This window comes from Sciurus vulgaris, assembly GCF_902686455.1.
Source record: "Sciurus vulgaris genome assembly, chromosome: 5".
In the NCBI taxonomy this organism is placed as follows: Eukaryota; Metazoa; Chordata; class Mammalia; order Rodentia; family Sciuridae; genus Sciurus; species Sciurus vulgaris.
This window is the reverse complement of record NC_136465.1, coordinates 72702147-72714411: the sequence shown is the minus strand read 5'-3', so window position 1 is coordinate 72714411 and position 12265 is coordinate 72702147. Positions and strand designations below refer to the sequence as shown.

General features: G+C 44.7%; 1 protein-coding gene across 4 annotated transcripts in view; it reads right to left on the bottom strand.

Moving 5' to 3' along the window:
* NTF3 (neurotrophin 3) overlaps positions 1–12265 on the bottom strand; it is a 103099-nt gene that overhangs the window by 61598 nt on the left and 29236 nt on the right. Inside the window, exon 1 of one of the 4 annotated variants that reach the window (XM_079141546.1) lies at positions 1177–1432. The exons of 2 other annotated variants lie outside the window; for them this stretch is intronic. Coding sequence is in view for 1 of the 2 variants with exons in the window: in XM_079141545.1 (XP_078997671.1) it covers positions 1177–1194 (18 nt within the window). In the remaining variant the exon portion in view is untranslated. Of the gene's footprint in view, positions 1–1176; positions 1433–12265 lie in introns of those variants that run through there. One more of the 4 variants, XM_079141545.1, reaches the window with a different exon arrangement.

Genomic DNA, 12265 nt, shown 5'->3' with positions numbered 1-12265 from the left:
CAGCGCCTCCTGGACCAGCACCCACTCGCGCTGAGAGCAACAAGCAGAGTCCCCCGTCCCCATTCCAGCCCCTCGACCACCCCAACCCCTTCTTTTCCGCACCTTCAGTTCTCAAGCGTGCCAAATTTCATTGGGAGAATCCAGCCATAGAGCTCTGGGGACAACGGAGTAGTTTTGGGTCCCTTGTAGGTTCTTTTAACTCCGACCTAGCTCCAAGGATCCCCAACCTCCTAGCTTTCCCACCGCGGCGCTCGAGTTTCTAGAACCCGCTCCGACAAATTGCGAGGTGGCCAGAAATGGCCGAGTCTTGGTACCCCCACCGTACCCTGGCAGGGGTCCCATATGTGCAGGCAGAGCGGGAACTTCAAACATCTGCGCAAAGAACTGAGGGTTCGGTAGCCACTGAGTGGGAGCTGAATAAATGAGCCCAGGGCTCGTTTTGGAGAAAAGCTTTCTGGGGACTCCAACACAGGTAGGCGGTGCGGGGCGCTGAGTCCCAACTCCGCAAACTGGGAAGGGGCAGTCCAGGTTTTGAGCTCTGCGTCCCCGTGCCCCCACTCCACGCCCTGGCCAGCGCGGTGGTTGGGCCTTCGGAAAACCCCGCTTGGTGGCTAGCAGGGTGCAGGGAGCGTGCCGGGGGCGGGGGAGCTGTCGTGGTACCTTCGTCTCTTTCGGGCCGGGTCTGCCTGCTACCGGCTTTTGTTATAGGATGTGCTGGGAGCCTTCTCCGAGGAGAATATGGGTAGGTTGGAGATGTTGGGGGGTCCTGCCGAATCCCTTTCCTGCCCTTCCGTGGTCCCCATTTCCCCTCGCCTCCTCTCCCCCGTTTTTGAAGTCAGGTTCCTTAAAACTGATCACTTTCCCATGAGGGAGGTTTCTTGGGCAGCCAAGGGATGAGTGGAAGGAGGAGGTGGAGAGGGGTACCCGTGTGCGTACGTGTGTGTGTGCGTGTGTGTGTAGTGGGGTGGCTGTGGTTGCGCCTCGGCCTGGGCAGATCCCAGCGCAAACTTTGGGGGAGGCTCAAGCCAGAGAAAGTAGTGTTTGCGGTAGGATGGGGGTGGGGCTGGGTGCAGAGTTAGGGGCCCCCCGCGTTGGCCCACTGGAAAATCCCCACACACGTGTCCCCCCACCCACTCCCGGACCTGCCCACCCAACGTGCCCTCCGCCTCCCCTTACCGTGGCAGAAGTAACCATGGCATCCGTGTGACTATTTCCAGGGACGTCGACATGAAGAGAAAGGTAGACGTGAGCTGGGTCATTCAAAGTCTCCCCCACCCCGCCGCAGCCACTACCCAGCAGGGGGAAAACCAGAGAAAGAAAGAAGAGGGGAAGAAAGTTGCGCCGGGCTCTCTCTCAGGGCGGTGCGCGGAGCTGCTCGGTAAGGAGAGGAGCCTTCAACTCTGAGTCCCGTGAACATAATCTGCGCGGTTATAACCAGCCAACCCGGCCAGATGGCTCCGCGCTCAGCGCCTTAACCCCTTGCGCGCCGCGGTGTCCGCCCCCGCGTCCCGCTTGCCGTGCGCCTCCCAGGCCCGCGCCCCAGCGCCCTCCGATTTCGCTCCCGCTACAAGTGCGAGGACCATGTCATTTTTCCAAGTCCCTCTTAAAACAAAACAAAACAAAAAGAACTTCCAAATTAGTAGTATTCTTCAGTACCTACTACCCTTGATTTCTCTCTTAGCGATCCAGGAAAAAAGCGAAACATTCGACTTATTACTATATTTACATGTTAATACTTCAGCCTTTTTTTTTTTTTTTTTCTTGAAAATTTTCTTTTCGGTCTTTCGGATATTCTTTACAAGGTTGAAGGGCCTTTCTTGCCCCTTTGCTCTGGCGGGTTGGGTCTGAACCATAAACTCCTCCTCCAAACCTCAGACCCTTCCAACTCCAGATCTCTCCCCCCCCCCCCCCCCGCCCACCCGTCACTCCTCCCCCACCCACTACACGAGCCCAAGGACAGTTGCTCCCCCGCAACTCGCCACTGCTGGCGACCAGCACCCAGGGCGCTGTGCAGGCAGTCAAGGGAGGTTAAGTTCGAGAGGTATGGGGGAGGGGGTCAGAGCGACCAAGTGGGGGGCGGCTGTGTGTGTGTGTGTGTGTGTGTGTGGTGTGTGTGTGTGTGTGTGTGTGTCTGCGTGTCTGTGTGTGTTTCCGCGCGCGCAGGCGCGCGAGTGTGGAAAAAGAGGGGGATGGATCGGAGCCTCCCATTTCATTCAACCTCCAACTTATAAGCCCCTTCTTTCCAAACTAGGATCGGGCCCTGAAGCTGAGCACCCGCCCAGCACCACCATTCTGCACGCGGGAACAGCGCGGGAAGCAGAAAAGGCAAGCAACAAACAAACCTCTTGCAGACTTCCCAAAAGTAGCGACGCTCACTTCCCCACCGGTAGATTCACTTGAGGAAAAATCGGAGGGAGGGGACAGCTTCTCTTGTTTGGAGATAATAGTAGTAATTCACTAGACCCCACTTGTTCCGAGCTTATTCTCTCTCAATTGGCCAAGGTAATTCATCTTGTGTTTGCACTTTAGTCGTCGGAGAGAAATGGGAGAAAATATTACCCAGGGGCCAAAGAGGAATGGAGAGCCTGGAAGTAGGGTTTTGCTCTTTTGCCCCCTCCCTGGATTCTTGCGTGGTGGACCTCATCTCCAAACTCCCCACTACTTCCTCCCTTCCATCTCAGCCACTCCTCCCTCCCTCACCTCTTGCCAGGACCTTTGACTCACGGTTTTGGGGGAGGGGAATTAGTATCACATCTTCTGCCCTACTGTTCGAGGCGACTTATAAGCAATGCACTCTGTATTTCAGCGAGGGTTCAGGTTAGAAATTCACAATTCCTGGTTATTGTCTGAGTTTGGTCAAACACCAGGACACACTCCTACCGCATCTATTAGTTGAGGCTGAGCCTAAAACAGAGAGAAGCTGAGGAGTAGATTGGAAGGGAGGCGGGAAAGGAGAGGGCGTTTGGAGGCTACGTATTAGATAGATTGTACCTGCCTCATCATTATCCTGGCTGATGGGGGTTGCCACATCGAATTCGCCCAGAAGCGCCCACCAAGGCCCAGGGGCTTCACCTCCCCCGCAATGCCTGGGAAGGAAGGATAGGATCCTCCTTCAGTGGCTCTCCATGTGCCAAATTACCAATGTCTTCCTCCTGGTCAGGAAGGAAGGTTTTTTCTTCCACCCCTCCACACAACACCATAAAGGTTCAAATTGGGTGTTCAGTGGCGTTCTGGTTTTCTGCCTCCCCTCTGGCCGTTCTCCTTGCCCTCCCCCACTGCCTGGTCTTGGACCTTCCTTCTTGCTGTTATCAAAGGAGGGGTTCAGGCCCCAGTTTCAGCGGCAGTGGCTCTTTTCTCAAGCTCCAGGTGGGCTGGGATTCTGGATTGCAAGGAGAAAAGAAATGCTTGGCTCCTATTACAGTGAGGAATGGGTTAAGTACACGTGAGGGCTGATCAGCCAGCAGCTCCCCGGTCACTGGCAGTCTGGAGGGAGGAGGGGAAGAGGGGCAAGCTTAAATAAGAAAAAAAAAAAAAAAAAAAAAATCAGAAGAAAAGAAGAAAAAGCAGCAGTGAGTTTTAGATTTGGATTTGTTCTGCAGATGCCTTGTACTAGTTGGTCGCGTCCCTTTGCCAGGACCCAGGCAATCTCAAGAGGAGTTTGCAATGTTTCCCTTCTCTGGGAAGCTGTTGGGTCTGTCTCGGTGTGTGCAATCAACAGTCCTTGTAATATGAGAGGTGACACCTTAATCTTGCCAAATATGTGTGGTGTCTTTCGCGGGGAGATGGAGGAATGGACTAAAGAAGGAGAGACGAAGAGTGAAAGACTCAGGCAGGAGCAGAGAGTGAAAGATGCCCTTTTCACCAGAGGACTGGTTTCCTTGAACAGGCAACCTGCTTTTTCCTTTCCTGATTTCTTTCCACTTCAGAGTTCAAGGCTACCTCTTCTTCGTTCTCTATAGCAGGCTAAAGGCTGACCCTTAGGTCTTACTTTTGATTTTCAAGAGCAGAATGTAGCAAGGTGATAAAAGAGGGTGGGGGGGTGGAAAAATAAATAAGAAGGTGTATTTAAAGACAAAAGACTATTAATGCAATGCAGAGCTATTTTGGAAGTGAAAAACACAGTGACTTCTAAGTATCTCTGTTTCTACAAGAGGCTTTTCTTTTTTATAGAAAGATGGGAGTGGTATGGACAGCTAAATGGAACAGCAGAATAGAGGGAAGCTGGGGAGATCATGCACCATGGACAGCCCTGGGAGTGGAAGCCCATCCAGAGTAGCTCTTTTTTGATTAGCTAGGTAATTGCCTTTCTCCTAGCTGACTCTAGTCATGGCCTTGGCCACCCATCTGTTGACTGTATTTTTAGGTTGTTGGACTCTTTTTCTCTCTGCTATATTGAGTCTAATGCCCTGATTTCTAAAAGAGGTTTGTGAGAGCAGGAACCAGATCTAGCTCTTGAAAGACCCCTTTAAAACTCCTCTTGCAAATATCTAGAGTGTGCCTTCGGCCCACCCTTATCTTTTGCAATAGCGCCACTCTGTGGTTGAACACTGAACAGAAATAAAATGGAAATGTTAGAATGAATTAGGGCTTTACCTTGTGAAAAACTGCAACTACCTACTCTGTTTTAGTTCAGTGGTCTGTGTGCAGGTCTGGGGTTGAGAGGGCTCAGCATAGGGTGGAGGAGGGGATCTCATGAAGCAGCAGTATGTGGTTAATTCATTGTGGCATATTTACCCAGGAAATGAAAGAATTGGACCAAAATGGCTTCCAAGGACCTTTTCCTCTATAACCATGCATGGATCTACCCCTCCCCTTCCCCCTGATCATGTAGTAAGCCTGAATGTCTGTCCTCTTTCCATTGCTTTTTTCCCGTATCCCTATGAAATTTCTCCACACCTTCACTGATCCTAAAATGTTTGCAAATTGCATCTTCTGCTGCTGGAGGGCGCTATAGAGAGCTTTCCCAGAATGACTGCAGCTACTCTGTTTTCTTTTGCCCTACCCCAACCATCCCCACCCCCACTCACCCAGACAGCTGCTGGAGCTTATGGAGCCAGAAAGTCTACATTTCTGAAACAATTAAAGTAAATGCAAAAGGTGTTTGCACTAGAAATGGGAGTTTAAGGGTCAGGGAAGGTTGCTTCATGCTACCTTGACTCCTATCACTTAGAAAATTCCTGACCGCCCACCCCTTACTGCCTCCATACTAACTACAGAATTATTAATCAATGGTCAACCAGCTATCACACGCCAATTAGAACTCTTTTTAAATCTCTGGAATCACGTGTGAGACTCCCCCCGCTCGCTCCTCCCCACCACAAAGTGAATCAGTTGTCCATGGAAACTGAGGGACTTGTCTGAGTTTATTCAGCAATCCCAGGTCTTCTCTAAAATCTCTGTCATCCTAAGAAAGCACAGCTTTTGCTCAAAGGACCAGCCTCGATCTCTCTAACAGAGCAGGGATATTAGAGGTGAAATTCTGTTAGCCTCCCTGTCCCCACCCTGCATTTAAAATTAAGGAAACTGAGTCCCCAGCCTTCCAGTGACTTTCCTCGGGGTAATAGGGGGAAAAATAGGCAAAACAATCCAACATGGATCCAGAAAACATAATAACAGATCAGGAATAAAATTCATCAAGAGTTGGTTTTGCAGACAAACAAATCTAAGATTCATGCTGCATGTATCTAGTAGCTGTGTCTTTGGACAGGTTCCTTAACTTGTCAGAACCTATCTGGAATTGATAAAAATAATGCCAATATCATAAGATTGCTATGAAGACTAAATGAAGTGATTAATTTAAAATCACACTACCTAGTATAATGATAACACCCGTTCCCAGTCTGACGGCCCTCATACTGCCACCCTCACTATCAGGTGATCTCAGAAGCTTGACTCTGCAGTGGCCCATTTGTTTTTTGTTTGCCATCTACATTTAATCAGTATAACTTCATGGATGTATATTCCTCCCTCTGACAAAGACAGCAAGAAATTAGCCAATGAAGGTGGTAGACTTATTTAGAATTTATTTAATACCCTAATGTGAACTTCAAAGAGCAATGAGAGACAGAGTTGAAGGATTTCAGAATCTCATCTTATTCATTCCCTGCCTCTGAGACAGAAACACCTCTCATTCAAAGGAAATTCCACCATATACTTCTACTGTTAGCAGATTGCCTGGTATATTATGCTCTGTTGTTATTGCTAATTATGTTCTAGGGCTTACATTGAACAATATAATGAATTACATTGAACAATGATGGAATCAACTCATTTTGTGAAATAGAATGCATATTCATAATTATGTTTCAAGAAATTACTCGTCATGACAGAGTAAAGGTATGTATGCCTACCACACAGGTGGATATAGAAGTCCTAATAAAGTCTCCTGTTTCACCAGTCATGACATGAATTTCTAAAACCGCCCCATAAATTAACTTTATGCTGCAACCAAACTCCACTCATAAAAAAATGACATTAAGGTTTCCTAGGTAACTAATGCATTTCCAGAGGGAATAGGCCTCAGGAGACAAAGAGGGCAGGGAAAGGGTGGGGGATGGGGAGGGAAGAGAAAGAAAAAAAACATTAGATCAGACCCATGTGACATAAACAAAATATTTCATGGGGAAGAACCATAAAGTTTTATTATGTGTGTTTGACATAGATATGGCATTGCCATTAATTCCATCTTTGGGCAATAAAATACTTCATAGACTCTCATCTCATCACAGATTGCCAGCATTTCAGGTTCAGTTTTACAAATGTCAAGTGGGACCAATCCTTCTATTCCTCTACTAAGCCTTGTCCACTCACAAACCACCTGAGTCTGGAGCCCTTCACAGTTGCTTTTAGACATCACCAAATGTAAAGATGAATGGAGAAAATAGGGTCAGTGTGGATGTTTCAAAACATGCAGGTGCTTTGGATCACTGTAAACTCTGAGCACCTTGGTCTGGTAGCCTCAGTAAAAGACCAGTGCCTGACGATTAAATTGGTGGAGTCCAAGGCTGGTTTCCAAATCCCCAATCTAGTAGTCTTTTCACTGTGGCTTTCTTTACCTGGGCAAGGATCTATGCTCAAGAACATCTTGAATGCTTAGGAGGAGCATGGAAGTTTGAAGGTGGAACTTCAGGCTTAAATTGATGCTCTAAGAAAACAGGCAATTCTGATAAGACAACGTAATTCCAAGAATTATTACTTACCTAGAGACTGGGAGACAGAATTGAGAACCAGCCTTGTTACTGCTTTGTGAGCAAGGAGACATTGCTGAGCTATTCAGTTCTTTGGTTTTGACACTGTGGAAAGGATTTTGTTTTATAACAAGGCATATAAATAAGAAAATAAAGAACACACTATCTGAACACAGTTGGGTGTTCATATTATCTGCTCTCCTCTTTCTCCAATAGCCCCAGAGTGATATCTGTGAATGAAATCCCCCACTGTTTACAAGACACAACCAGGTGACTTCTTTACAGAGCTGATCATAATGCTGAAATGTTGAAATTGTGAAAAATAAAATTTCTAAAGTGTGAAATTCCTAATGTCTAAAATCTGTAGAGGGCTGGGGATATAGCTCAGTTGGTAGAGTGCTTGCCTTGCGAGTGCAAGGCCCTGGTTCAATCCCCAGCACCACAAAAAAAAAAAAAAAAAATCTCTAGAATCACAATTCTGAGAAATTAAAGTCTTGAATATTAAGATACTGAAAGCTGACTTCCTGAGAATATAAATTCCCATTGGAGGAGAGGTTATAAGAGGAGTAGAAAGTCAAATTCTGGGGAGGGGATTATCACAGCGTTGACATTGCGTGTCAGCATTGTACATCCCCCTTAAAAACATTCAAACTTCCTTAGTAACTGAGGAGATGTCATTTTTGTACATCTGCATTTGTTAGATCTAAGTTTTTCGGGTGAACTATCTACAGTGTCAATCCATTGAGGTTTTGTTCCATCTTAGGTAAAGAATTAGTTTGTCCCACACAATATTTCACATGACCAGTTATAAAAGCTGAGCTCACATGATTATTAAAATAGTGATGTGCATTTGTATATATAACTTTGTGACTTATTTCTGTATGAATATTGGATTGCCGGCTTATATCAGAATGACTATTGTTAGTATACTTGAGTGTGTATGCTTGCAAAAGCATGTTTGTATTGCCTATTTTATTGTGGAAAGTGACCTGTGAAGTGTTCTGTCATATGTCATAAAGGGGGATAATCAGACAATCCCCCTTTAAAAATATAAATAAATGTCTTTCAAAGAATTTTGTACATTTTTTTCAGAATTATATTTTTGAAGTTTCAATATTTGGGATTTTTTTAGAGTCTAGAAATTTTAGAATTTAGAGATTTGGTCTTTGGGACTTTCGACATTTGGAGATTATGGCATTAGGAATATGTCTTTTGGGATTGTGACTCAAACTGCTTCTCCATACAAAGCACAACACGTTTCCCTGCTGATTCCCATGGCTCCTGTGCCCTGTCCATCACTGTCCAGGAGTCAGGGGAGTGAAGCCTGCTGGAGAAAGGACACAGCGTGTAAGTTCACAGATGACTGGCTGAGTAGAAAACCAGTGCTATTTACTGCAAACAGCTCCTTCCTCTGGGTGTGGAAGTCCTTTTAGGGCTCACCTCTTAGGGACATGGAATGGCCATAGTGCCATCCCTCCATTCACAGTCTCACCCTTATTGGAGTGAGGGGCAGTCATACAGCCATCTAATGGTAAAGCCTTGCCAGGGATTTAAGACAAGAAGGATGGGAGCCCAGACTCCTTTCTCTTTGTTAGGAGCCCTTCCAGGGTAGCTCTGCACAGGGCCACACACTCTGAGCAAACCTTCTGCACACCCCTTCTTAGAATCTGAGGCCACGGGTCCTGCAAAAGTTCACTTCACCATCCTCCTGGCCCTGAGATCAACACTTACTTCCTCTGAGAGGTCAAGTAAAAAGTGGTTGGGGTGGGTGGGTAGCAAGGAAGTTCATCCACTTCTCTTTAAATAGAGTCTTCTCTCCATTCCAGTGGTCCATGAACACTGAAGAAAGAAAATGAATCACTGAGTGGTTTTTTTTTTTTTTTTTTTTGAGTGCTGGGGATCAAACCCAGGGCCTTGTGCTTGCAAGGCAAGAACTCTACCGACTGAGCTATCTCCCCAGTCCCAATCACTGCGTCTTTAAAGATCCATCATGTACATCCCCAAGAATGGGTCCTCATTAGAATAGAATGTATTCCATGCTTGTATAACTATATCAAAATGAATTCTGTCATGTATCACTAAAAAGAACCAATAAAAAAAGTCACCTTGCCAGGTAAAGTGGCACACACCTGTAATTCCTAGTAGCTCTGGAGGCTGAGGCAGGAGGATCTGGAGTTCAGAGCCACCCTCAACAAAAGTGAGGCTCTAAGCAACTCAATGAGACCCGTCTCTAAATAAAATACAAAATAGGGCTGGGGAAGTGGCCTCAGTGGTCAAGTGCCCCTGAGTTCTGTCCAAACCCTGGTACCAAAAAAAAAAAAAAAAAAAAAAAAAAATCCTCTTAAAAGAAGAAAAAGCTGTGTCCAGAGTTCCTATGAAACCCTAAATAGAGGTATTAGTTCTTGAGGGTAAAGAAAACTGAGTTCAAATTAAATTGGCTTTTATACCCTATTACCCCCAATGCACAAGAGCAAATAAGACAGTCATACCCCATGCATCCAGCTCCTCCCAATGTTCTATATTTACCAGTCAGTTATGCTCCTGTCTCTCTGCCTAAGAGGCATACTGTACGTGTGGCCGCGTTCAGAATGCAAATAATGTCCAAGCAAAGAAGAGTACCCAAGCTGGGGTCCATAGAACCTTAATCTCTTAGCTCAGGAAGGAATGTTAGTAGGTAGGGACCTTTATTCACAGATGATAGTAAATAATAATGATGATGATTATAAGACTATGGGACCAGTAACGCATATGCATACCAGAACACACATGCATATCTATCTATCTATCTATCTATCTATCTATCTATCTATCTAGTCTATCTATATATATATATCTACATCTCCATCAGTACTTATACTTCTTTTTTAAAGTGTTGCAAGCTGACTATGGTCTCTATTGCATATTCTTCATTTTTTTCCATTTTTGTTTATGAAAAATCATAATTTACATAGGGCAATGTTGATTGATTCATTCTGTTATTTTTCCCTCCCCCCCACCCCTCCCACCCCTCTTTTCCCTCTATACAGTCCTTCCTTCCTCCATTCTTACCACCCTCCTTATCCCTAACCCTAAACCTAACCCTAACCCTAACGCTAACCCCTCCTACCCCCCCATTATATGTCCTCATCCACTTACCAGCGAGATCATTCGTCCTTTAGTTTTTTGAGATTGGCTTATCTCACTTAGCATGATATTCTCCAATTTCATCCATTTGCCTGCAAATGCCATAATTTTATATCATTCTTCATGGTGGAGTAATATTCCATTGTATATATATATGCCACAGTTTCTTTATCCATTCATCAACTGAAGGGCATCTAGGTTGGTTCCCCAATCTGGCTATGGTAATTGAGCAGCTATGAACATTGATGTGGCTGTATCTCTGTAGTATGCTGATTTTAAGTCCTTTGGGTATAGGCCAAGGAGTGGGATAGCTGGATCAAATGGTGGTTCCATTCCAAGCTTTCTGAGGAATATCCATACTGCTTTCCAGAGTGGCTGCACTTATTTGCAACCCCACAGCAATGTATGAGTGTACCTTTTTCCCCACATCCTCGCCAACACCTATTGTTGCTTGTGTTCTTGATAATCGCCATTCCAATTGGGGTGAGATGAAATCTTAAGGTAGTTTTGATTTGCATTTCTCTTATTGCTAGAGATGTTGAACATTTTTTCATATATCTGTTGATTGCTTGTACATCTTCTTCTGTGAAGTGTCTGTTCATTTTCTTAGCCCTCTTGTTGATTGGATTATTTGTATTCTTGGTGTAGAGTTTTTTGAGTTCTTTATAGATTCTGGAATTAGTGCTCTATCTGAAGTATGAGTGGCAAAGATATTCTTCCACTCTGTAGGTTCTCTCTTCACATTACTGATAGTTTCCTTTGCTGAGAGAAAGCTTTTTAGTTTGAATCTATCCCAGTTGTTGATTCTTGCTTTTATTTCTTGTGCTATGGGAGTCCTGTTAAGGAAGTCTATTCCTAAGCCAACAAGTTGAAGGTTTGGACCTACTTTTTCTTCTATAAGATGCAGGGTCTCTGGTCTGATTCCGAGGTCCTTGATCCATTTTGAGTGAGTTTTGTGCAGGGTGAGAGATAGGGTTTAATTTCATTCTGTTGCATATGGTTTTCCAGTTTTCCCAGCACCATTTGTTGAAGAGACTGTCTTTTCTCCATTGCATATTTTTGGCACCTTTATCTAGTATGAGAAAATTGTATTTATTTGGGTTTGTGTCCATGCCCTCTATTCTGTACCATTGATCTACCTGTCTATTTTGGTACCAATACCATGCCGTTTTTGTTACTATTGCTTTGTAGTAGAGTTGAAGATCTGGTATTGCGATTACCCCCTGCTTCGCTCTTTCTACTGAGGATTGCTTTAGCTATTCTGGGTTTCTATTCTTCCAGAGGAATTTCATGATTGCTTGCTCTATTTCTGTGAGGTACATCATTGGGATTTTAATTGGAATTGCATTTGCATCTGTATAGCACTTTAGGTAGTATGGCCATTTTGACAATATTAATTCTTCCTATCCAAGAACATGGGAGATCTTTCCATCTTCTAAGGTTTTCTTTAATTTCTTTCTTTAGTGTTCTGTAGTTCTCATTGTAGAGGTCTTTCACTTCTTTGGTTAGATTGATTCCCAAGTATTTTATTTTTTTCAATGCTATTGTGAATGGGGTAAGTTTTTCTAATTTCTCTTTCTGAAGATTCATCACTTATGTATAAAATGCATTGGATTTATGAGCATTGATCTTGTAACCTGCTACTTTACTGAATTCACTTATGAGTTCTAAGAGTTTTCTGGTGGAATTTCCAGGTTCCTCTAAATATAATCATGTCATCAACAACAGGGATAGTTTGAGTTCTTCTTTTCCAATTCGTATCCCTTTAATTTCTTTGGTTTGTCTATTTGCTCTGGCTAGAGTCTCAAGAACGATGTTGAGTAGAAGTGGTGAAAGAGGGCATCCCTGCCTTGTTCCAGTTTTTAGGGGGAATGCTTTCAGTTTTTCACCATTTAGAATGTTATTGGCCATGGGCTTAGCGTAGATGGCCTTTAAAATGTTAAGGAATGTTCCCA